At 36.3% G+C, this 27438-nt stretch overlaps 1 protein-coding gene across 12 annotated transcripts in view; it reads left to right on the top strand.

Moving 5' to 3' along the window:
* The window catches only part of SLC9C2 (solute carrier family 9 member C2 (putative)), a 101221-nt gene that overhangs the window by 51560 nt on the left and 22223 nt on the right, over positions 1-27438 (top strand). For 8 of the 12 annotated variants that reach the window (XM_072830646.1, XM_072830655.1, XM_072830649.1 and 5 more), the window contains 8 exons: positions 7782-7879; positions 8829-8948; positions 10531-10729; positions 11441-11629; positions 14115-14264; positions 19528-19579; positions 21596-21744; positions 23857-23982. In XM_072830646.1, the coding sequence (XP_072686747.1) occupies positions 7782-7879; positions 8829-8948; positions 10531-10729; positions 11441-11629; positions 14115-14264; positions 19528-19579; positions 21596-21744; positions 23857-23982 (1083 nt within the window). The remainder of the gene's footprint in view (positions 1-7781; positions 7880-8828; positions 8949-10530; positions 10730-11440; positions 11630-14114; positions 14265-19527; positions 19580-21595; positions 21745-23856; positions 23983-27438) is intronic. The other 4 variants (XM_072830656.1, XM_072830653.1, XM_072830650.1 and 1 more) reach the window with 2 other exon arrangements.

The following is a 27438-nucleotide window of genomic DNA, read 5'->3' as shown; positions in this document are numbered from 1 at the left end:
CTCTGCTCACTTCCTTTCCCACTCTTCACCCCCACCCCCATTCTTCATCTGGATAATTATGCTCATTTTTTTAAGACTCAACTGAGGTATCATTTCTTTCAGGATATTTTCTCTGACCCTGCCCCACACCAAGTTTAATTAGTGTCTTGTGGTTACTTTTATCCTTTCATACTTCCTACCCTGTTTTACAGTTCTATGTGTCTATTTTTCCTCGTCTTCTACTAGGCTACAAACTCCTTAAAGCCTTAGATTATATCCTCCATGCCTTAGCATGGGGCTTGGAATCAAGGACACATTCAATAAACAAATTCAATTTAAAAAACCCCATAAGGAATATAAAAAGATAGTGAAAGGGAATAAAGGGGAAAGGAGAAAAAAGTGAGTGGGAAATATCAGAAAGGGAGACAGAACATGAGAGACTCCTAACTCTGGGAAACGAACAAGGGGTGGTAGAAAGGGAGGTGGGCGGGGGGTGGGGGTGACTGGGTGACGGGCACTGAGGGGGCACTTGATGGGATGAGCACTGGGTGTTATTCTATATGTTGGCAAATTGAACAACAATAAAAAAAAATAAAAAAACCCTATAATACTAGTAAATCATAATTTTCTTTTTTTTATTTAAAAAAATTTTTTTTTAAATTTTATTTATTTATGATAGTCACAGAGAGAGACAGAGAGAGAGAGGCAGAGACATAGGCAGAGGGAGAAGCAGGCTCCATGCAGGGAGCTCGACGTGGGATTCGATCCCGGGTCTCCAGGATCGCGCCCTGGGCCAAAGGCAGGCGCTAAACCGCTGCGCCACCCAGGGATCCCACTTTTCTTGAGCCAAACTTATTTCTGGATGGGCAGGGCTGGAATTATAATTATATATGTGTGCAATAATTATATATTAATTGTGTAATATTTATATATATGCCTCAGATCTGAATTCTGGGACATAACCTTCTCTCATAGTGAGTATCTTTCCAGGGCTATCAGGAAAGCCTACAAAGTGGAGATAATCTATCACGTGCCTCAGTGGCCATCAGAGTAAGGATAGCCTGTTCATTGCCCTTCTACCCTTTAGAAGGCAGCTTCAGAGTTCACATGCTTTATCTTCCCATATATTATACATGGATCATTTTCCTATTTCTTGGAAAAGGAGTTGGTGAATAGATGACTATTACCTCAAGAAATAAGCGGTATGAATTCCATTTTCCTGTAGTGACTATTATCTCTACAATTGTAAAACTTGAGGGATCCCTGGGTGGCGCAGCGGTTTGGCGCCTGCCTCTGGCCCAGGGCGCGATCCTGGAGACCCGGGATCGAATCCCACGTCGGGCTCCTGGTGCACGGAGCCTGCTTCTCCGTCTGCCTGTGTCTCTGCCTCTCTCTCTCTGTGACTATCATAAATAAATAAAAATTAAAAAAAAAACTTGAGAAAATGTGCTAACTTTAGTGGAGGTTGGAAACAACATTTAGAAACAATAGATAAGCAAGAGCAACATGGTCAGCATTGAGGAAGAAAGTTTAGGCAGTAGTCTTAGGAGGTTACTTTAACCTTCAATATTAATGGCCCCTAAAAGATGTTATTTTTTTCTCCTAAATTTTATTGGGGGGTTGACACAAGAATACAGTCTACTTATATTTATAAGATGTTTTATAGAAGCCTCATTGGTAATAACAAAGAAAAAACACATAGTAGATACATGAAAGATGAAAGGAATTAGAATATACTACTACAAAAAATAAATCACAAAGGAGTGAGAGAGAAAAAAGGGAACAAAGGAACTAAAGAAACAGTCATAAAACAACGAACAGAATGGCAGTTATAAGTCTTTTCTGTCAATAAGGACTTTAAATGTGAATGCCTAAATTCTCCAATCAAAAGACAGAATGGATGAATGGATATAAAAACCCAAATCCAACAATATGCTGCTACAAGAGACTTAAGATTTAAGGACACACATAAGGCTTGAAAGTGAAGGATTGGGAAAAGATTCCATGCAAATATTAACCAAAAGAGAGTAGGAGTGCCTATACTTTTGTCAGTTAAAATAGACTTAAAGGCAAAATTAGTCACAAGAGAAAAAGCCACTATATAGTGGTAGAGGTGCCAATAACATGTGTAAATATACATGCCTAGCACTGGAGCACCTAAATTTTTAAAACAAATATTAACAGAATTTAAAGGAGAAATAAATAGCAATGAAAATCATAGTAAGGGACTTCAATATTCCATTTTCAATATCAAATAGATAATACAAACAGAACATTAACAAGGAGACAGTGGATCTGAATAAAACTTATAGATCAAATACACTAAGAAACATTCAGAATATTCCATTCAACACATCAAAATGCATATTCTTCCTAAGTTCACATGGGACATTCTCCAGGATAGATTATATGTTGAGTCACAAAACAAGTCTTACCAAATCTAAAAAGATTGAAATTATATCAAGTGTCTTTCCTTTATATCATTGTAAAGATGGTATAAAACTAGAAATCAATGGCATAGAATGGTATAAATGGTATGAAACTAGAAATCAATAACAAACTGAAAAATTCACAAATACATGGAAATAAGACAACACACTCCTAAACAACCAATGAGTCAAGGAAGAAATCAAAAGGGAAATCAGAAAATATCTTAAGACAAATTAAAATGAAAACACAACATATTAAAACTTATAGGATGCTGCAAAAATAGTTCTAAGAGGGAAATTTATGCTAAATTGCTAAATGCTAAATATAAGCATTTATGATAAATGCTTATATTAAGAAAAAGAAGATCTGAAATAACCTAACTCTACACATCAAGAAATTAGGAAAAAGAAGAAAGAGAGATCAAGGAATGCATCCCATTTACAATTGCACCAAAACCCATAAGATACCTAGGAATAAACCTAACTAAAGAGGGAAAAGATCTGTACTCTGAAAATTATAGAATACTTAGGAAAGAAATTCAGGAGGACACAAAAAATGGGAAATCATATCATGCTCATGGATTGGAAGAACAAGCATTGTTAAAATGTCTATGCTACCCAAAGCAATCTATACATTCAATGCAATCCTGGTAAAAATAGCACCAACATTTTTCACAGAGCTAGAACAAACAATCCTAAAATTTGTATGGAACCACAAAAGACCCCAAATAGTCAAAATAATGTTGAGAAAGAGAAGCAAAGTGGAAAGCATAACAATCCCAGACTTCAAGCTGTATTACAAAGCTGTAATCATCAAGAGAGTATGGTACTGGCACCAAAACAGACACATAAATCAATGGAACAAAATAGAGAACCCAGAAAGGGACCCACAACTATATGGTCAATTAATCTTTGACAAAGTGGGGAAGAATATCTGATGGGAAAAAGACAGTCTCTCCAACAAATGGTGTTGGGAAACCTGGACAGCAACATGCAAAAGAATGAAACTGGACCACTTTCTTACACCATAAACAAAAATAACTTCAAAATGAATGAAAGACCTAAATGTGAGACAGGAATCCATCAAGATCCTAGAGGAGAACACAAGCAGCAACCTCTTTGACTTTGACCATAGCAACTTCTTACTAGACACATCACCAGAGGCAAGAGAAACAAAGGCAATGAACAATTCATAAAGATAAAAAGCTTTTGCACAGTGAAGGAAATGGTCAGCAAAACTAAAAGGCAATGGAATGGGAGAAGATATTTGCAAATGTCATATCTTATAAAGGATTAGTATCCAAAATACATAAAGAACTCATCAAAATCAATGCCCAAAAAAGAAATGTCCAGTTAAGAAATGTGTAGAAGACATGAACAGACATTTTCCCAAAGAAGACATACAAATGGCTAACAGACACATGAAAAATGCTCAACATCACTCATCATCAGGGAAATACAAATTAAAACCACAAGGTGATACAGCCTCACACCCCTCAGAATGGTTAAAATTAGCAACCTAGGAAACAATAGCTTTGGCAAGGATGTGGAGGAAGGGGAACACTCTTACATTGTTGATGGGAATGTAAACTGGCACAGCCACTCTGGGAAACAGTATGGAAGTTCCTCAAAAAGTTAAAAATAGAACTACCCTATGATCCAGCAATTGCACTACTAGGTATTTATCCAAAGCATACAGAAATGCTAGTTTGGAGGGGACCTGTACCCAATGTTTATAGCAGCAATGTTCACAATAGCCAAATTATGGAAAGAGCCCAGATGTCCAACTACCAATGAATAGATAAAGAAGATGTGGTATATACATATTCCATTATATATATATAGATATCTATATATATAATGGAATATCACTCAGCCATCAAAAAGAATGAAATCTTGCCATTTGGAACAATGTGACTGGAACTAGAGTGTATTATGCTTAGCAAAATAAGTCAGAGAAAGACAAATATGATTTCACTCATGGGTCAAATTTAAGAAATGAAACAGATAAACATGGGGGAAGGGAAGGAAAAATAAGATGAAGATAAAAATAGAGAGGGAGGCCACCATAAAAGACTCTTAACTATAGAGAACAAACAGGGTTGCTGGAGGGGAGGTGGATGAAGGGGATGAGTGATGGGCATCAAGGAGGACACTTGTTGGGATGAGCACTAGGTGTTATATGTAAGTGATGAATTACTAAATTCTACTCCTGAAACCCTTATTACCTAAAGCCATTATAGATTCAATGCAATCTTCATCAAAACACCAATGGCATTTTTCACAAAAATAAAATAAACAATTAAAATGTATATGAAACCACAAAAGAGGGACACCTGGATGGCTCAATGGTTGAGCATCTGCCTTTGGCTCAGATCATGATCCCAGGGTCCTGGGATCGAGTTCTGCATCAGGTTCCCTGCAGGGAGCCTCCTTCTCCTTCTGCCTATGTCTCTGCCTCTCTCTGTGTATCTCTCATGAATAAATAAAGAAAATCTTAAAGAAACCACAAAAGAATCTGAATAGTCAAAGCAATTTTGAGAAAGAACAAAGCTGGAGGCATCACACTTCCTGATTTCAAACTATGCTACACAGCTAAAGTAATCAAAAGAGTATAGTACTGGCATAAAAACAAAGACACATAGACCAACAGAACAGAATTTAGACCCCCTAAAATAAACCCATGCATGTATGGTCAACTAATATTTGACAAGAAAGTGAAGAATACCAATGAGAAAAAGTGTTTTCTGATAAATGGTGAGAAAACTGAGTATTTACATGCAAAAGAATGAAATTGGACCTCTGTCATACCACCTACAAAATTAACTCTAAATGGATTAAAGATTTAGATATAAGACAGAAACCATAAAACTCTTAGAAGAAACATAGAGAAAAAGCTTCTTGACATTGGTCTTGACAACCAATTTTTTAAGACGTTACCCAAGACACAACAGAAGCAACTGCAACTAAAAAACCTTCTGGATAGTAAAATAAATTATCAACAAAATGATAAGGCAACCTATAGAATGGAAGAAATTATTCGCAAATCATATGTCAGATAACAGGTTAATACACAAAAAATATAAGAAACTCATATGACCAATAGAAAAAAACCAAATAATCTGATTAAAAATAGGCAAAGGACCTGAATAGACATTTTTCCAAAGAAGACAAATACAAATGGCCAACAGGCACATGTAAAGGTACTCAGCTAATCATCAGAGAGAGACTAATCAAAATTATAATGACAACCTATGGAATGGAAGAAGATATTTGCAAATGACACTTCTGATAAAGGGTTAGTATCCAAGATATATAAAGAACTTATAAAACTCAGCACCCCAAACCCAAATAATCCATTTAAAAAATGGACAAAAGACATGAACAGACACCTCTCCAAACAAGACATACAGATGGCCAACAGATACATGAAAAGATGCTCATCATCACTGATCATCAGGGAAATGCAAATCAAAACTACAGAAAGATATCGCCCCGCACCTGTCAGAATGGCTAAATCAACAACACAAACAACATGTACTGGTGAGGATGTGGAGAAGGGAACCCTTTTATACTTTTGGTGATAATGCAAACTGGTGTAGCCATTGTGGAAAACATTATGGAGGTTCCTCAAAAAGCTAAAAATAGAACTCCCCTCTGATCCAGGAATCACAATACTGGGTATTTACCCAAACAATACAAAATCCCTAATTTAAAGGGATACATGCACCCTTATGTTTATAGCAGCAGTATTTGTAATAGCCAAGATATGGAATGAGCCCAAGTATCCATTGATTGATGAATGGATAAAGAAGTGGTATATCATCGCAGCGACATGGATGGAGCTAGAGTGTATAATGGTGAGTCAGAGAAAGACAAATACCATATAATTTCACTCACACGTGGAACTTAAGGAACAAAACAAATAAACCAAGGGAAAAAATATATATATAGACAAACCAAGAAACAGACTCTTAACTATGGAGAACAAACTGAGGGGAGGTTGGCAGGGGGATGAATGTAATAGGTGATAGGGATTAAGAAATGCACTTGTCCTGAAGACCACTGGGTGATTAAAATAAAAACTTGAAAAAAAATATATCACATCACACCTGTTAGGCTGAATATACCCCTCAAAACAAGAGATACATGTTGGCTAAGATGTGGAGAAAAGGGGACCCTTGTGCACCGTTGATAGTAATGTAAATTGGTACAGCTACTACAGAAAATTATATAAAGATTCTTCAAAAAATTAAAGCTAGAACCACCATATATTCCAGCGACTCCACTTCTGCATATACATCAGAAGGAAATGGTAATAGGATCTCAAAGAGATCTCTGTAGTCCCATGTTTCTTTCAGCATTATTCACAATAACCAAGACATGGATATAACCTAAGTGTCCACTGAAGGATGAATAAAGAAAATGTATATTATCTATCTATCTATCATCTATCTATCATCTATAATCTATCTATCTAGTGGAATACTATTCAACCACAGAACAGAAGGAAATCCTGCCATTTGTGACTTGAGGGCATTATTCTAGATAAAATAAGTCAGAGAAAGGCAAATACTATATGATTTCAGTTATGTGTGGAATCTTAAAAAAAAAAAAAAAAAGCCAAACTAATAGAAACAGAGTAAAATGGTGGTTTCCAGGGATTGGGAGGTAGGGGAAATGGAGGAGATGTTAGTCAAAGCCTACAAACTTCCAGTTATAAGATGAATAAGTTCTGAGGCTATAGTGTGGTAACTATAACAATTCTATATTATAGACTTGAAAGTTGCCACGAGAGTGGATCCTAAATCACACACAATCACACACAAAAAAGTTATATTAACTAACTATATGTGGTAACCATTTTGCAATATATATGAGTATATTAAGTCATCACATTGTACACCTTAAACTTACACAATGTTATGTCAATTATATCACAATAAATCTGGAAAAAAGGGAAAAAAGAGCACAGTGTACTTTTCTTTCTTGGTAGTTCTTTAAGAAGTTGAGATGATTAGTTAACCTTTGAATTAATTAATACTTTGCATTATCTTGCTGCAGAAACATGATGCTATGGTGCTATTTATATTACTTAAGAAAAACTCTTTGACTTGTATAGATTTTGAGCTAAGAAACTTTGTATATTTTATTGTATCCAGGAAAGTACTTTGCAATAAATGAATATTCAGTAAACATTTAAACTGAATGAAATTTATTTGCTGCTACAGGATTTTAAAAATATTTATATTATATATTATATTTTCCTATAATGAATTCAACAATAATAGTGAGGGCTATGTAAATGTCAAACAGAATATATTATATTATGTTTTGGTCCTTTGTAATGTTTATTTCAAATTGTATGTTTAGAGTAGCTTTGAAAAACAATGTAACGATGGAATCCTCAGTGTAGAGGCAGCCCGGATATTAATTAGTGCAACCAAAAGCTTTTGCCCCATCCAAGGAAAGTGAGTATAATATCTCTTAAATTGTTATTTCCAAAATCAAATAGGTATATAGTAAAAAAGAATCAAACTCAGAGTCAAATGTCTAGATTGATCAATCTATTTATCTCACCTATCTTCCATCTCTCTTTCCATCCACCTGTCTATCTATCTACTTCTTATTTTACTTGTTTATACTTTTTCTCCTGAAAGTTCATAACTCTGGTAACATTAGGAGATTCTGGTGGAAGATCTGACTACAGTGTAATTAGATAAGACACTAGGGGTGCCATGAAAGAGAACCTATGCAGTTTCATATACTATTATATTTATCTTTTCTTTATATCATCTTTACTAAGTTACTGGATAGGGTAGGTAGAGAAGTGTGGAACCTGCCATTAGACAGGTGGGATAAGCCTTGAAGGAATTGACCCAACTGATGGATCTGAGAGATGCAATTAAATTTGGTGGGCAAAGTTTGACTATCTTAGAGACATGTCAATATCTGGTCGTAGTCCTGGAAAGCATTAGCTAATGGATGGTCCAGGACAAAGCTTATGGACGGAGCAATGATGGGCAATCCTGCCAGGGGATAGTCAATATTTTGGCAATCTGGTGATCTATCTGGGAGATCTAACATCAGTTCCTAAAATTTGGGAAGGGGGCCTTCAGGGTCTTGGAGAGGTTTGGGTAAGGCAAGGCATGACAAAGGGGAGCTTGATTCTGAACCCCAAAGAATTGGTCTGGAGAGGCTGTACTTACTTATATACTACCTCAGGTCAAGAGTGATTCCAGGGGCCCGAGGCAGCAGGGGTTTCCTGTACCTCACCATGGGTGGGTATGTGGATGGATACAAAGACTCAGGACAGAGCATTTTTAATACATCTTTTTAATAAACTTTCCCTTTTTATATCACCCAAAAGTATAGCACTTGATTTTTATTTTACCATATATGTGTATTTTTCTTTATTAGATTCATGAGTATTTATGATGTTTCAACTTATGTAAGAGCTAGAAGTTGGCTTATAAAGTTTAAAAACATGTTAACTTCCTTGGAATATCATAAAGATAAGGCACTTTTTATTCTATATGGGTAAGTATTATAAATCTTTATAGCAATATACTTAAAAATATGACCAGCTGACAAATGCTGCCATTGTCAGCATTGATTACATTGATTTTCCCTATTAAAAGAAAATCAACGAATACTATGGCCAGCTTTTATTGATGGAGTAGTAACAGAGCAGGGCACTTGATTCTCTTCCTCCATTCTATTTTAGCAACTTTGTTGATGCCTCTGTTAGAGAGTAGGTAGGAAGAAGAAGAAAAAGAAAAGAATGGTCAGGGGCACCTGGGTGGCTCAGTCTGTTAAGCATCTGCCTTTGGCTCAGGTCATGATCCCAGGTCCTAAGATGGAGCCCCACATGGGGCTATCTGCTCTGTGGGGAGCCTGCTTCTCCCTCTTCTTTATGCTCATGCTCTCACTATCTCTGTCTCTCTAATATAAATAAATAAAGTATTTTTTAAAAAATGGTCATATTTGGACTCTTTAAGTGGTAATTGCCACGTCTTAGGGTGATATTGCAAACTGGGCTGCTTTCATATTCTTCTGGGTATAACACTGGGCAAGGGAGAGAAATTTCAAATTCATGGCCTATATCTTCCTCTCAATTTCATCCATGCCATGGGGTGGTTCTGTTGATGTCCATAACTAGGAAAAATACAACATAGCCTTAATAATATCTGTAACCAATTTTCTAAAACATCACAAGATATAGATTTACTTAACTGGTGTAAATTCCTCACTTTATTACAACTTGTGAACTCATCCACTTTTTAAAGCAGGAAGACAAGGTTTTTCTGTTAACAAAAGATGTAAAAGTGAGAAATGCCAGAAACATTCATGCTACTAACTTTTAAATGGGTGTTGACATACCTTTCATAACAAATTCTGATAATATTTTTACTTTTTTCTATGTATCAAGTTTAAAGAGATATATAAAGAATTAAAATCCTAGGATCGTAGCATATACCCAGGTAACCACTTTTTGTTAGGCTCTACTTAGGATGGGTTGGAAAATTAAAAAAAAAAATACATCACGGTAATTACTGAATAGAATATTTTTTCCTGTTCTTACTTTTAAGTGATGTTGACATTTTTCTCTGCTTCTTGCTTTTGATGAATGAATCTTTGCCTTGTTTCTTATGTACTATTTGCCTTGATTTTGAAAAATGCTCCCCATCCTGATAGAGATGAGTAACAGCTATATTTTTATCTTTATGATGATTATTGTATATTGAAGGTTTAGGTTTTTGCTTATTTATTTTATATTTTATATCTTATAATCTTCTCCAGATTAATATCAATGATTTGTTAAAGTAAATTTTGAACTTCAGGTCTCAATTGTTTTATATATATATATATTTTAAATATTTTATTTATTTATTAATGAGAGACACACACACAGAGAGAGAGAGAGAGAGAGAGAGAGGCAGAGACACAGGTAGAGGAAGAAGCAGGCTCCATGCAGGGAACCCAACATGGGACTTAATCCCAGGACTCCAGGATCATGCCCTGAGCCAAAGGCAGTCACTCAACCACTGAGCCACCCAGTTGTCCCTCAGTTGCTTTATTTTTAATGTGATCTAACATTTTATTGCTCTCTTTTTTTCAGGGATAATAAATTTCTGCTTTTTGTATGTCATGTGGTATTTTCAGAAGAATTTGAATATGCAGGACATATTATAACAGTAATGTACATTTATCCTATGATAATGCATCTATGGCCAATGGCAAGAGAGTTAAATGTGTCAGGACTTATATCAGTGAACAACTATTTTGTCTTTTTATACATATTTCAAGCAGCAATGAAGGTACTGTTCAAAATATATTCAATGAAAAGAACAATTCAGATGTTTCTGAATCTATTTTTGTCATATTATTGAAATACCTTGATACTAGAAGCCATTTGATGTAGTAGTTGATAGGATCTTGGAATTTTAATAATCTTTCTGAATTTTCTGTGTTTAATAATGAAATCAGTATTATAGTCATGGTCTTGGATATTAGATAAGCATCATAAAAGTGGAGCGAATCCATTTGACATGCAAGAGAAATGGAAATCCATATAGAAAATACAAATGGTTGTTTCCTTCAAATGCTCTCACTAATGATGCAAAAAACGAATCAGTGAATAAACCCAAATTGGCTTGCTAGGTCCTTGTCATAAGATGAGAACTGCTTTTTAGGACAAATGCTTTGAAGACGACTTGTCAGCACTACTGTTTTTATACTTTCTTATTAAGATGGTTGCAATGACTCTGTTTATTGCTATTTTTAATTGCTTGCTTTTGGCATTTCAACTTCATTATACGTTATATATATTTTGAATCAAATTATAATTTTTGAAGTTGGAAATTAAAAATATTTTTTTGGAATTCCAAATGAATAACTCAAAACTCAACTTTTGGAGTACAACTCACTTGTAGTTGAGGATTGAACTGCTAATTTTGAAGATGCTTTCCCACCCCCATTATTGCATAGGTGCTATGAAATAACATACATTCTATTTGTTTTCTAAATAGATAATAAGTTTGAAAAGGAAGTATTTTCATCAATATTGGAATACTTTGGAGTTTCTTATCATGCTTGTTGGAATCATTGATATCTTTTGTATATACTTTGTCAAATTGAGACCAGACAACTTTGCTCTTATTCAAATGACAGTAATACTAGGATATTTCAGAATAATTAGGTTTATTCCTTTCATCAAGGTAAAATATCACATTTCTAAATACTGTTTTTTTTTTTTTCTACACTGTATGTTAAATATGTTTAGAAACCTCATTATTCTGAAGGAAACAAGAGAAGGAGCTGTCTTTCTGGTGCTGTCTCTACAGGTGTCTGCTTGGTTCATTCTCACCTTCTCACAGAGAGAGTGCCTTCCCTGACCACTCTGTGTGAAATGGCAACCTGCTCCCCCCACACATACCAGCTTCCCATCCCATCTTCCTGACCATCCTCTATCTGCTTAAGGTTTAGTTTTTTCTCATAGCACTTACTACTTTTGTACTGTATGTTGTATGTACTCTCCATGAGGTAGAAATCTTTGTTTTGGTCATTGATGTAACCTATGTCTCTGGAATGGTGCCTAGCATGTAGTAGCTCTTAATAAAATACTTGTTGAGTGAATAAATTAAAATTTGGTGCCACTTGAAGTGGGGTGACCCAGAAACAAGTTCTCCAAGTTTTAGTAAAATTTGCTCTTTAGAAAGCCCTAACTGTGCAGAACATGAAAATATTTTCTCTACAGGCTAATTTTATGCAGCATAAAGTCTAGGGAGCTTAATTTTACTGTGGCCTTCAATCTCTGTAACAACTACTATTCCTTCTTTCCATGCCTCTGGTTTTGATTCTGAAGGTAGATTTTCAGTTTTCCAGTCTCAGCTCTTAAATCTCCTTTCTTTCCAATGAAGATTTCTTATATAAGATTTTTACTTGGGAGCTTTAGATGATTTCATTTGCCATTCCATTTTTTTTGAGTTGTTTAATTCTTATTATGTCAGACAAGTTTATTGGTATATTGAAGTTATGAAGAATTGATATTAAAAAAACTGCTGAAAAACACCCTAGTAACAAAAGGTGTTCATTTTGGAATCCTCCATTTAGTTCCTATTCTCCATGAAATTTAGTAGTCATCTTAAAGGCAAAATTGTTTGAATGCTCAGACTTGTAGACTTTATTGTCTGTTCCTTTCTTGATTCTATATCAATGTTACCAAGCTTTGCTATTCTTAAGAGTTACCATACAGAGTTGTATACAGAAAACCTGCTTTAAGGGGTAATTTTGATTATTTGTGATTTTTGCTTTATGAGCTAAGTTTACAGCCAAGTGTCTACATAATGTATAACCCTACCATAACACAAAGTATGTTAGAAGTCAGGATGTATAGTATGAGGCTAAGTCTTAAAATGGAAGGGAGAGGCTTCCTTAGGTAATCAGTTTTTATACAGCAAGTTGCTACTTGTGTCCACCATGCTTTGACAAATCTCCATGAGGTATATTTAAGGAATTAATATAACCAGGATGACCTCTTTCTATTGAGCAATTACTATGTTCCAGGAACTGTGCAGAGCACTTGACACACATTATCTAATTAAATTAAAATTATGGCAATAGCCTTGTGAAGTAGATGTTACCACTATATAACATCATATAGTAGATGTTACCACTATATGAAGTCAGATGCTTTAATAGCTAGTCTCAGTACAATGTGGCTTTCAAAAGAAACCTATATTGGAGAGCTTGGAAGAATATTGGAGATTTTTACTTTAGATCTTCTTAGGAACAGCTCAAGGGGTGGCAGCACATCATGGAAAATAACTTTCTAAAAATCCTCCTTATTATCTCTCCCTCTGCCCAAAGTTACACAACCATAAAAGCAGCTGAAAATCTCTTCTTTCTCTGCTCTTGTAATTCCTCTGCTTTGATGTTATTTTGCTCTTTTCACCTTCCTCCTTTGTGACCTGGTCCCTCACCATCTACCCTGTTTTCTGACCTGATTCTGTCTCTGTGATTGTTTGTATCAGCTGTGAGGAGCTGCTCCATTGGACGTTGGGTCCTTACCTATCATTACCCTTATTTTATAGATGAGGAGACAGAATCCTCAAGGTCATAAGTAACTTGCTCCAGGTCATAGAGCTGGCACTTGAACCTCCAAAGTATTATATTTAGAATACCATTCTCTTCAATCACTACACTCTCTTGCCTAAGCTTATGATTTGAGAAACTTAGAGCTAAGAATTATCTTTAATATCCTATGTTCCTTATCTTGCAAGTCAAGAAACTGAAGGATGGTTGATTTGGTTGGTGATTGTCATGCAGGTTAAGGGACCACCACCGGTCTTGTCTCCTGAAATCTGGGGGTGTGGAGAATGGGGGGTAAAGACAGTGGTGGGGACTTCCTCTTAAAGCTACAGAGCCAATTATTCATTGACTTTTCATTTCTTTAAAGGGTGGCTCTCAAACTTGAGTGTAGATAGACTCACCTGGAGGACTTGTTAAGACACTGATTTTTGAGCCCCATCCCCAGAATTTCTGGTGTAGCAGGTCTGGAGGGTAGGGGGCTGAGAATTTGCATTTCAAATACGTCTCTGGGCAGTGTCACTGTTCCCTAAGATGATACTTTGAGAACACTTGCCTTCGAGGGTGCTTTTCTTCATTAAATTTTCAGACTTTTTTTCCTCTTCATTGTTCCAGTTAATAATACCACTGCTGATAAATATTGTAGATGTACAGATCAAAAAGCGCCTCCGCTTGATGTATAGTATTACAAAAGGTTATGTCAAAAGTCAAGAGGATACCAAACTTCTAATAAAACAAATTTCCAGCCGAGAATCAGTATATCAGGTGAGAGAGAAGCACTGGTCATTTGGGAAAATAATCACTTGGGTATAGTCATATCTTTTAAGACTACTTCTACATATATTTGGCCCAACAGATAAATTACAAGTGAAGAGGATTCAATTGTTTATTATGTTATAAGAGGTGCCTGCAGAGGAGTCTTTGCTCTTTAAATGTCAGGTATCTTTATCAAACTCATTTATGATCTTCACGGAAGAAAATCTACCCTTTGCTTTTATTTTCTGAACACAGACTAGAGACTCATCTGCCTTTGTAACACTCTAAAGGGTTGGGTAAGTTGGAAAGGGCATCATGCAGCAATCAAAACTCAAGTCTTCAAAGTAAGAGTAGGTCTGAAGTGGAGAGAGGAAGAGAGGGGAAAAAGAACAAAGATTTGACAGTGGAAACTTGAAATACTGGTGCTGAAGAATGGCTGAGTAGTAGTATTTATTTATTTATTTTATCATTCAAGACCCTCATTTCCAGGCAGTATGAGGTATGTACCAAATGGGAGATGAGGATGTGAGCATACCAGGAACTTGAAGATGGAGTGAATCACTTCCTGGCTTGGTTCCCTCATGCAAGACTGTCGACCCAGGACCCTCTGCAAACTTGTAGAGCAATGTTTCAAATTTCACATGTGACTGTCTACTTAAGAATATTCAGTGGCAGGGCACTTGAGCAGCTCAGTTGGTTAAGCTGAGTTTGACTCTTAATCTTAGGGTTGTGAGTTCAAGCCCTGAGTTGAAAAAAAAAAAAAAGAATATTCAGTAGCTCTGCATGGCCTGAAGGGTAAGGTCTTTGAATCCAAATACATAGAGAGAGACAGGAGAGAACACGGAAAAGATGGTAAAAGAATAGTCATGCAGAATTTTACAACTCAAAGGTAATAAAATACAAGAATTAAAAGTATCCCTTCCTGCCCTCCACTCTACTGCTTCCCAGAGATAGCCCATTGTAACCATTCTTGTGTTAATTCCTCCACTGCTTGACATAATAATTTTAATAATGTGCACATGTATTTAATTCTTGATTTATCTCTAAACAGCCTTTATTTACTCTCTACCATGAAGTGTAAAGAGATTAGAATATTCCTTTAGCCTTTTATTTTTCTCCCAATCTTAAATTTTTGGAGCTATTATTTTTACAGAGAAAAGATTTTACATTTTATTCTGTAAGTATAATTATGTCTTCATTCTTTCAATAAATGACTCCATACATGGAGAACTAAAACCTTTACTTTGTTATGATTATATAACATTCACTTTAGAACCTATCATTTGATTCAATCCATAACAAAATATCACTATCATTAAATATCTGCTACTTGATAGAGACTCTTCTAAATGAAACAGTCAAATGGATTGATTTAAAAAAAAATGTTTCTTTAACATTTAACTATCTTCCTCTCGTCCTTTAGCTTATATTCCTTAGCCATCCTTTCTGGAGTCCCATGTGAGCCTCTTTTTTCCTTTTCTTTTTATTAAAAATTCCTGTAAGTAGTTTTTTCAAGGTGATGTATGGGCTTACACATGCAAAAGTCTTTGTATTTTGCTCTCATAATTAATCTTTTCACTGTCCAAAACTATTTTCTTGAAGATTTTCATTTGTCTTCAGCATTGATGATATAAGTCTGATTTTACTTGCGCTTTTGTAGGTGACTTTTCTCTCTCCATTTAGAGGCTTATAGAATTTTCTCCCTGGAGTTCTGAATTTTTACCACATTGTGTCTAGGTATAATTAAAAAAAAAGTTAGGGGTACCTGGTTGGCTCCATCAGCTAAGTGTCTGACTCTTGGTTTTGGCTCAGGTCATGATCTTAGAGTTGTGAGATTGAACCTCAAGTTGCACTCAGTGCTCAAGGGGGACTCTGCTTGAGGATTCTTTCTTATTGTACCCCCACCACTCATGCCTATGTGCTCTCTCACTTTCCAAAATAAATAAATAAATCTTAAAGAAATTATCGGGTTACCTGGGTGTCTCAGTTGGTAAAGTATGGGACTCTTGTTCTTGGGGTCATGAGTTTGAGTCCCACATTGAGTGGGAGACATAACTTAAAAAAAAAATTAAAATAAAAAATAAACAGTTATCCTACACAGCACTTGGAGCTTTCACAATCAGATCACTGTCATCTTTCTTCCAACACTTCTTTGATTATTCCCTCCCCTAGGTTTCTATTCTCTCCTTTCATCACCCTTTTAAACAATTTTTTTGTATTTCTGGATTTAGACCTTGTTTCAAGTTTTCTTATTACTTCCAAGTCTTTCCTCTTTGTGGTGAGAATCCCCCAACTTGGTTTCTCATGCTCTAAATTTAGTCTGTAGCTGTGTTCATTCTGATATTCAGTCCATCTATTACATTTTCTCTCCTCTTTTTTGACTGAACACTCTTTGATCTCCAAGTACTGTGATTGCTTCTTTTCATTGAGACTGGTTCCTTTTTCTTTTTTTTAAGCAAATGTGATATTCCATTGAATCTCTTTATTTAAAAATTGTTGTTCTCCTGTATTAGTGCTTCCTTGAGGTTCATTCTTCTCTTTGTCATGTTTGGTTATTGTCTTTCATCCTGTTTATCCTGCCCAATGTTTGGTGACTTTTGGTTACATTTTCAGGTATGTAGGTGAGGGGTCCAGACTGACAAGTATCAATAGCTGAAGGGTATTTTCTCAGCCTAGGAGAGACTCTTGATTTTTAATCTGATAATTTAAATCTTGATTACTAAAGCCCTAGATCTAATGAGTCTCTGTATATATAAAATCAGGAATGGGCTGAGCGTTACATCTTCTGCTTGTTGTGCCTATTTTTGTGATGACCATTGGTTACCTCAGGGCCTCAGCCAAGAAAGAGAGGCTCTTTCCTTATTAAATCCAGAAGAGGGAAGGAGGCTATGAAGTTACCTACTTTAATGTTTTAATTTTAATTTCTTTTTTTAAAAAAGATTTTATTTATCTGGTAGAGAGAGAGAGTGAGACAGAGCACACATGAGTGGGGAGGAGGGGCAGAGGGAGAGGGAAAAGCAAACTCCCCACTGAACAAGGAGCCTGATGCAGGGCTTTATCCCAGGACCCTGAGATCATGACCTGAGCTGAAGGCAGATGCTTAACTGACTGAGCCACCCAGGTACCCCTAATTTTAATTTCTAAAACACATAAGAAGACATATTGTTAAATATCTTTAGAATTTAAGGTTTTCTTTTATGATCAGGGACCACTATAGAAAGAGTATAGCTGAATTTTAGCAAGGCATCTAACGTCTTTCATGACATCTTTATAGATAGGCTAGAGAACTATTCTCTAGATTTATTACAGAAATACCAATTATTGGATCAAATGTGCAACAGAATTCTTTCTGTCTTATTGATGTACTTTGAATATTAGAGAAAACAAAAAAAAGTACGGAAAGTCTAGATGGCTCTATAATAGAAGATAGAGCTCATAGAAGAAAATATTTCAGAAACTGGAAGAGGTGGGAAGAAAACAGCAGTCAGTCATGGGAGGTAATGTGTTTTGAGGAGTTTGGGAGAAGGCATTGACATTTGGGGGCACTTGTCTCAAAGTGTAAGAGATAAAACAAATTCCCCTTTGGCATTTATAAAGGAGACTTCAGTAAAGATTTAAATGTTGTGTGGTTGTTGTTTTTTTTTTTTTTTTTGAGATGTATTTAGATATCAAACTTGTGTTTACTCTGAAAGTGAGGTGGTTCAAAAACTAACCAGTGGCAGCTCACTTTTAGAGGAGTCACATGAAGGTCCAGGCTTTAAATGATTATGTACTGTTTGTGGGTAGGAGTCAGTTCCTATGCTCTGTTGTGCAGGTCATTCTATAGAGTTTTTACGGAGTTGCTATTGATCCAGTTTGATTTGAAGGGGTCTTGGAAGCTACCTAAGCCCCTGTGCAAGCAGGGTGGGACCACAGTGTGTGGGTGCCATAGACAGGCCATTAATTTGGCACCTTCCCAATATTGACTCAGTGTTATCAAGTGAAAAGAAGCAACTTAATAAAAATTGTATACCTCAATCTTATATTCAAATATAATAAATAAATAAATAAATAAATAAATAAATAAATCTTATATTTATTACATGTGATTTTTCTAGACCAAAACAACAAAAACTTAACTTTAGCTACTTAAACTTTAGATAACAAGCCAGTAGGGGTGCCTGGGTGGTTCAGTTGGTTAGGTGTCAGACTCTTGATTTCAGCTCAGGTCTTGATCTCAAGGCCCTGGGGTGGAGCCCCATGTCAGGCTCTGTGCTCAGTGGGGAGTCTGCTGGAGATTCTCTCTCTCCCCCCACCCCACTACCCCTCACCCCACTCACACATGCATGCTCTCTCTCTTTCTCTCTCTAGAATGAATAGATAAATTATTTTAAAAGATTTTTATTTATTTATTTGAGATATATATAGAGAGATCACTAGTGCGGGTGTAGAGGGACAAGGAGAAGCAGACTCCCTGCTGAACAGGGAACCAGCTGGGGAGCTCAATTCCAGGACCCCAGGAACATGACCTGAGCCAAAGGCAGATACTTAACCAATGGAGCCACCCACATGCCCCTAAAATGGATATATAATTATATAAATATATAAAGCAAACCAGTAAAATAACACTGTATTTGTTATTCTTTCCTGTAAATAGCATTATGCTGTGTATTAATTGGGTGAAGGATTTCAGTCATCTGTACCTGACAATCCTAGGGAACTGTGGATTGTTTGCTGCCAAGTGAAAGCTCCAGAAGATTTAAAGCTGGAGAATAAGCTCCATGAAGAGCAGTGCCTGGGAAATAGGGGGCATCTGACCAATACCTACTGTATGATTGAACACCATGGTTAGCCTTGGAGTAGAGCCATTTCTTCATTATGCCAAGAGTGATCTATAGGAATCATGGAACTAATCAATACCATCATTTCTCATTATTGCAGTTGTTTTTATGCTCCTAATAGACTGGCTGCCCAAAAAGCTGCTCAGTTGGCTCTCTCTTAATGGAGTTTTATCTGTGAGAATTCTCTTTGGTGCACAGTGAAATGCACACTAATCTTTTCTGAGAAAGGCTAGGTCCAGTGGTTATGCAGGCTACTGACTGCACACTATTCACTGTTAACATGAGTGGGAGCATGAGTGAGGAAAGCAGCAGAATTGGCACAGAGGAGAGAATTGAGCTAAACATCTTCCCCAAATCATAAACTTAGTGAGATTTCTTCTTTTTCTCAGATTTTAAAGACAGATATGCAGTTGGTGTAATAACAGATTAATGTCTTTCTTGACTTCTTGCAGAAATTATATGAAATTTTGGAAACCAACAAACGAGATGCTGTCAAAGAACTAGGTAGGTAGTAGGAATATCTGACTTCCTGAAATCACACCTTATTATTCTATAATTTAACCAAGGTAAGACAAGTTCATGCTTTCCTTCAATTACTCACTTATTCATTCAATAAGCTATTATCAAATGCATGCAATAGGCCAGCTATGCCAAAAATGCATAATGGAGGGTATGAGAGTATCAGTAGACAATTGCAGAAAGTTAAAGCAGGTCATGTGGGCTAGCCTGGGTGGCTCAGCGGTTTGGCACCTGCCTCTGGCCCAGGGCCTGATCCTGGAGTCCCGGGATCGAGTCCCACATTGGGCTCCCTGCATGGGGCCTGCTTCTCCCTCTGCCTGCGTCTCTGCCTCTTTCTCTCTCTCTCCCTGTGTCTCTCATGAATACATAAATAAATTAAAAAAAAAAAGCAGGTCATGTATTTGCTATGGGAGCATAGAGGAAAGAATGAAGAGTGTAGAAAGTGTATTAAAGTGGCAAGATCAGATTCCTTAAGTCTATAAGAAAAAGACACATGAAAATTACATTTGACAAAGGGTGTTTTTGTTTTGTTTTACTTTGCTTGCAAAGATACTCAGGAATGTGGGGCTATAAGAGATGTCATTTTTTGAGCATCCATAAGCACTCTGCTTCAGTTGAAGTGTGCAGCAGGAGTCTTAGGATTTTATACAAAGCTTCTTGAGTCTGCTTTCCTCACAAGGGGCGGTAGACCAGGCTCTTAGTGTGTGCAAAAGTTTCTGGGAGAGAGCCTGGCATACAGTAGGTCCTTCATAAATGGAAATTATAAAAGAAATAAAGTAAAACCACTTTGTAAGATGCCATATAGATTTATGGGGATAATACTTTCCAAATCAAAATTGGAAGAACATGGCCTAATGATAAAATTATGAATTTGGAGATGTGTCAGAAATTTTGGCACTGTCTCAAAAAATCCAGGATCCATTATTACCTTTCATATAGGTAGATTTTTATTTCTGTGCTTTTAAAGATTAGGGGCCTAGGGGCTGCTGTCTCATATTATGCTTTAGATTTAGATTTAGTATGTAATATTACAAAGTTCTCTTGATTTAGTCCTGTAAAAGGAAGTACCTGTTCCCACATGGTTACTGCAACTGATTATCAAATGCTGATTATGTTAGGAGCTGTGTTAACAGATTTATATGCATTATATATACATTATATGCATTATCTCATTTAATCCTTAGGACTACTCTATGAGACAAATACTATTATTATCTTCATCTTATAGATAATGAAGCTGTGGTTCAGAAAGTTTAATTTGCCTGAAGTCATATGGGTGGTAAATGGTGAGCTAGATCTCCAGCTAAGGTGTACTTGACATTGAAACCCAAGTTCCTTTTTTAAATTTTTTTATTTTAAGTGGTTTCCATACTCATTGTGGGGTTCAAACTCATGACCTTGATATCAAGAGTCAAGTGCTCCATTGACCTATGCTCCTGATTATGCTATTCTTCATTTTACCAACCAGCTCATTTCAATTAAAAAAAAAAAGTACCTTCCAGATGTCAGGCATTCTGCCCATGTTAAGATGAGAGAGTTTTGGCCATGACTCACAGTCTAGTTCATGACTTCTTGTGTTCATTAAAGAGGAAAAGATATGTGCTTTGATCTCAGAAAGCTCCATGAGCAGAAGTCCAGGGGCTCTTTCATTAAGTCATTTATTCACCCAACAAAGTTATATGATATGTTGGATGAGAAATAAGTAAAAATCAAAATATCACAATGTTGTAAGTTCCACAGTGGAGATATGTAGGACATGCCATGGGAATGAGGCAGAGAAAGTGATTTTCTCCTAGCTAGTAGAGGAAGCCAGTTTTCAATGTTCTCATCCATAAAATGGAGTTGAAAATAACTCTAGTCCTATCAGCCTCACAAGTTCTGTATGAAATAGGAATGACAGGTATTGAATAAATACTTTGGAAATTATGAAGTATTAAACAAATATAAGTTATTATTGTGATTATTGCATTGTTTGCTTACTGATAGTTTTATTTGCTTCAGGACTCATAGAGCATGAGGGTCGTGATGTTGTCATTGCTTTGAAGACTAGGCAGGCAATCCGGAGGGTTATTGCTAAAGCTCTGAAAAACCTCACCTTCCTTTGGTCAAGAGGCATTATTGATAAACATGAGGGCATCGAGATGAATAAGGTAATGAAGCAGTTTTCCATGTTGCTTGATTCCATGGGCCCAACACTCAAGCCTGCATTGTTACTTGAGCAGAGTGTAATGAGTGAGGAAGATTAAATCAAATTTTAACTCTAATTTGCTGATAGCCTTTGTTAATGCCAGTGGTAGCTAGCGCCAGTGCTACCTGGTGCACACCATATCAAAACTGTTTGGTTGCAAGTAACAGAAACTAACCTGAGTTAGGCTTAGCCAAGAAATAGGGCTAGGGGTTTCTTATAAAGACACATGATGTCTTACCGAACCCACAGTAGCCAGACCATGTGGCCAGGCCTTGGAAGTGACTTGACTATGGATAGAAAGCTTTCCAGATTCTCCATTTCCTATCAGAGTTGGCATCTTCTTTGGCTCCCTCTACAAGCTCAACTACATTTTTCTGCTTCTCTGTCTACTGGTGGAATGTGTACTGACTGGTCCTAGCAGCTGTGGCAAGGGAGTGGGAATCACTCCCACTGTTAACATCATAGGGAGAGGATCAGCTTGTGTGTATGTGTGCTTGTGTGTTTTGGTGGAGGTCAGGGAGGGGACAGTTCTGAGAGGAGAGGAGCAGGGAAGGCACTATCAATAGCTGATAAATAGACTTTTGAAAAATGATAAATGTATTTGCAAAAAAATTAGGGACGTAAGACAGAGGAAAACATGTTTAATATTTAGTACTATCACCCCATCACATGTGCCATCTAGATCATTTATTTGTGCAAATGTGATTGTTCTTTCTATCCTTTGCAAGAATCTGTTTCCTAGCATGCAGAAACATGGAAGTTGCGGTCTTACATTCTGTCTGTGTTGCTGTTCCGGGTATCACATGCTTTTCCTTGTCACTGGCAGCTCCTGGCCAAGTTTCACAGGCACTGTGCTTCTGGTCATTCCCTGGACATAGTCCCCTCTCCATGGTCCCCAAAGGGAAATGGGTGTGGGACAGGCCAGCTTTCCCCTTTAAGGCTCTATCTCTTTAGACTAATATCATGGTAAAGGACAAAATGGGTAATATGATTCTTCCTTAGTGTCTGATAGAAGGAAGAAAAGGGCTAGTACAGTATTCTTCAAGCTATACCTCAACACACACTGTGTTTTCTATTCTATTTTTTTCATTCATCACTTTGAAGGCTATATAAGATTCAACTGAGTGCTTGATACCCATTAATTTAAATAAATAAATAAATTATAGCCCTTATGAAGAGAGAGATCTTTTTCCTATAGGTTTGTTTAGAAAGGTAATAGGTAAATCAATCATTCAATAGTTACTTATTGAATGCAATACTGATTGTCTAATTGTCAGCCACAGAGATGTAATTATCTTCCAATTCATAAGGAGCTAGTTGTAAGGAGTTGATTAGCTAATCCAATTTAATTGAATAAATATATGTTGAATACCTGGTATGTACCATGGACTCTTAAGGAGATTGGAATACTTAATACACCATTGACCCCAAAGTCCATGGGCTCTTCCTCATTCTTTCATTTAGTCCTTTATTCATGAAGTCAACAAAAGTTACAAAATAGGAAGGTGAGGCAGATAAGTAAAAGTAATAATATTATAATGTAATTAGTTCCATAGGGAGAGTTGTAGGGTATGCCATTAGAATAAGATAGACAGGTGATTATCTCTTACCTTATAGGGAAGCCAGAGAAGATTTCTGAGAACCCACAAAACTGGAACTATATCCTTCAAAATTAGAAGAATTTAGAGAAGTAAATTCATACATATGTATGTATGTAAGTATAGAAGTAAATCATACATATGTAAAAGATTTGAGAATATGTGGCATTAAATTGTACAGTAACCAACTGTGAAGTTTAAGTGATATGAAATTAAGACACAGTGGAATACAGTGTTAACTGGATTATAGAGATACTAAATTCAATATGAGTTAATATATCAATTCATAAATTCAATGAGTTAAGAGAAGAATAGGGACCAAAAAAGGTTAGAGGATAATTTAAGTAGGGTGAAAGAAACTCAGTCAAAATCAAAATAAGCTTACATAATGGTAGTTTTGTTAGATTTCCTAAATTTTTACCTATTGTCCTTTTTCACAGGATATGATCATCATTATTTTGATTGTTTGTTTTCAGGTATTTCTTGCAAAAATAAAAGCACTGAATAACTTTCCAATGGCAATTCCACCACCTACTCCTGACAAATATCTTCATAATATTGTTTGGCTGGAAAATAAAGATGTTCTCATTGAGTTCTTCAAGGTAAAGATTCTGTCTTCTATTCTGGCTCAGGTTTGATAATAATTATTTTCCACTTCCTAATGTAAGACTAACAAAAAAGCATATTCAAAGCAAGAATCCTGTGATGGCTAATGAAGGGTAAGCCAAAATGGAGGCCCAGCAAAACCCGGAAGAGTAGATATCATTTTGAGCCAAAGGGCAAAGATGGTTTTCCACAGTGGCTTATCTGCTTAGGATAAGGTATCTGTGCGACTCATTATTAACCAATTCCATATTACTTTATGTTGTAGAGTTCTGGACTTCCCGATACGCACTCTGAAAAAGACTTTTTTTTTTTTTTTTTTTAAAGCATGAGTCTCAAGTTTAAATTACTATACAGGCCAGGCAGATGATATAAAAGTAAAACAAGCTGTATACAGTATTATAGGGAACAATGAGAACTGTGGCATATTCCAGAGTTCATGCTCTGTCTAAAGTCAGCTGAGTGTTGCTTTGCAATTTTAGACTCTTTCAAGAAATATTTTTTGAATATCCTCTTTGTGCTGGAGACTGTTCTAGGTTTGAAGATATGCCAGTGAACAAAATAGATAAAGTCCTTGCTTTGGGTTTTATATTATATGGATAGAGATGGACAAAAAATACACCAACATACACAAATATATAGTCTATTAGATCATTGTCAATGCTACGGAGAAAAAGGAAGAAAAGGAAATATAGTGGGGAAGCTATTTTATATGGGATAATCAGGGAAGGCTGCTTGAATAAAGTGACATTTGAAGAGAGATCTGCAAGCAATAGTATACCATGTAGATAATCTGAGAGAAGAGCATCCCAGGCAAGTGCAATGCTTTGGTATGGAGTGTGCTGTTTGTTCAAGGAACATCCCCCAAAGCCCCTGTGGCAGAAGTAGTGATGGTGGGACCAGATGAAGCTGGAATAGTTGCAGAGCATGAGTTTGTAGAACTCTGTAGGCCAGTATAAGGACTTCGGCTTTCACTCTGAATTAAATGGAAACATATGGGAAGTCTTCAAACAGAGAAGTGATATGATCTAACTTACATTTAAAAGTGACCACCTTGTTGCTGTGTTGGGAATAGGCTGTAAGCGGACAAGGGCAAGCCAGAGAGATGATTCCTGTAATGGAGGCAAGAGGTGATGGTGGCTTGGATTAGTGCAAGTGGTAAATAGACTCTCGATGTCTTGAAGGTAGAGTTGATAGGTATTTATGGAAGGAGTGTTAGGGAGAGAGGACAACTTCTGGGATTTTAGTCTGAAAATAGAATGGAATTCCCATTGACTTAGAGAAGATTTATATGGAGAGGACACGCATTTGATTCTGAATGAGTTAAATTTGAGAAAGCTATTGGACATCCAAATGGAGATGTTGAGTAGGCACCTGGAATTCAGGTGGGAGGCCAAATGGGAGATAGAGATTTTGGAGTTGTCCAGAATAGAGATAATATTTAAGGTATGAAGACTTGATGCACTAATTTAAGGAATTATTATGGACATCCAGGAATTGAGTCTTGGGCTATCCAACATTTAGAGCGAAGATGAGGAGGAATTAGGAAAAAGAATAGAAAAAGAGAGCAGATTTCTGGTTACCTAGTAGAGGATGGAGGGAGGGGGAATTGAAGGAAGATAGTCAAAAGGTACAAACTCCCAAGTTATAAGATAAACGAGTACTGGAATGTGCTGTACAACATGATGGCTATGTATTTAACACTGCTGCATGGTATATTTGAAAGTTACTAAGAGATTAAATCCTAAAAGTTCTGATAATAGGAAAAGAATTTTTTTTGGTAACTAGATGAGGTAATGGATAACTAAACTTGTGGCAATTGTTTCATAATATATGTATGTCGAGTCATTATTCTGTATACCTTAAACTTGAACAACTTCATAGAACTGGGAAAAAAAGAATTGAGGAGGTGGGAGGAAAACTAAAGGAGAGTAGTATTCTAGAAGCTGAGTGAAGAAAGTAGTTCTTAAAGGAGCCCATAAGCAACTATGTCAACTGCGGCTGAGGTCAAATAAGATGAAGATTGAAAATTGACTATTATATTTAATAATGTAGAGGTCAGGTTTTTAAAAGAAAATCCATAGATCTGAATTTTTATGTGAAATTTCCAAATTTTAAAAATTTGACATCAATTTAGAATTTTGAAAATATCATGCAGGCCAAACAAAATACATCCTTGGATTGGATGTGACTCATAGACTACCATTTTGTGGCTTTGGTTTTATTTTTTAAATTATTTTTTAATTTTTAATTTTTTTTAAAGATTTTATTTATTTATTCATGAGACAGAGAGAGAGAGAGAGGGAGGGAGAGAAGGGCAGAGACATAGGCAGAAGGAGAAGCAGGCTCCATGCAGGGAGCCCTATGTGGGACTTGATCCCGGGTCTCCAGGATCATGCCCTGGGCTGAAGGTGGTGCTAAACCACTGAGCCACCTGGGCTGCCCTGTGGCTTTGGTTTTAAGTGGTTATTGTATGAATTATAAGGCTTATAACGTTTTCATCAACCAATCAAAACCTCTGTTAGATTTTTAGAATCAGGAAAACACTGTGACAAAGAATGGTGTTTGCTTTACCACAAATTTAGTTGTACCATGCTTTGTGATCTAGGCAAATAGATATATAAGGCATTTGTTTGTCCACAATTAGGGCATTTTGCTTGTTTTCTAGAAAGACAGCAATCATAATGAGATTCTACTGAGCTTTGAATATCTTTTTTGCTATACTAATGTTTCCTTCATACCAGAAATTTTTGAATTTTTCTTTTGAAATTGATCTGAAATTTACTTGAATTAAGACTCTTTTGGTTGAAAGTAATAAAAACTTACTTGAACTAGTTTAAGAAAAGGGGAAGTTGACCTGGAAAGACAATGGGGTGGTGTATAGAAGCTGCTAAGAAATAACTAACTAACTATGGGCAGGGTAGGATTCAGGCCAGCTCAGGAATATTATTGGTGGGCTTCTGTGGACCTTTCTTCTAGTACTTGGATTTCATGGCTCAGTTCTCAATTCCCAGGCTCTTTGCCTCTCAGTTCAAATTCTTGAGAGAGAAATCCACCTGGCCTAATTTGGGTCTGATGTTCTGCTTTGGCAAGTACAAGTGTGGCTGCAAGAAGGAGGAGGAAATCTGATGGGATGGATGGCCAGCGGCCAAGGGATAGTTGGAAAATAGATCTCAAATAAATAGTCCTGAGAGATAGGAGATGGTCTTGGACTGGGAAGAAGGTATCTCAAAGGTGTTTCTTATAATTTGCATTCTGCTTAGTTTTGTTAAAATCCAATTTAAGATAAAATTAGAATTTGGTTCTTTATAGGTAGTAATTTTCCAAATGTAATTAACTGACCATCCAGCAGTGACTGAGGAGGAATGGGAAACTGATGAGAAGAAGATCACTCTATAAATTAATGATTCATAGATACCTAAGGTGAACCTGTCACTGGGGCACAACCTTCTTCC

The sequence above is a fragment of the Canis lupus genome, chromosome 6, assembly GCF_048164855.1.
Source record: "Canis lupus baileyi chromosome 6, mCanLup2.hap1, whole genome shotgun sequence".
NCBI classification, from domain to species: domain Eukaryota; kingdom Metazoa; phylum Chordata; class Mammalia; order Carnivora; family Canidae; genus Canis; species Canis lupus.
Note: the sequence above shows the minus strand (reverse complement) of the source record. Positions and strands in the feature narration are given on the sequence as shown.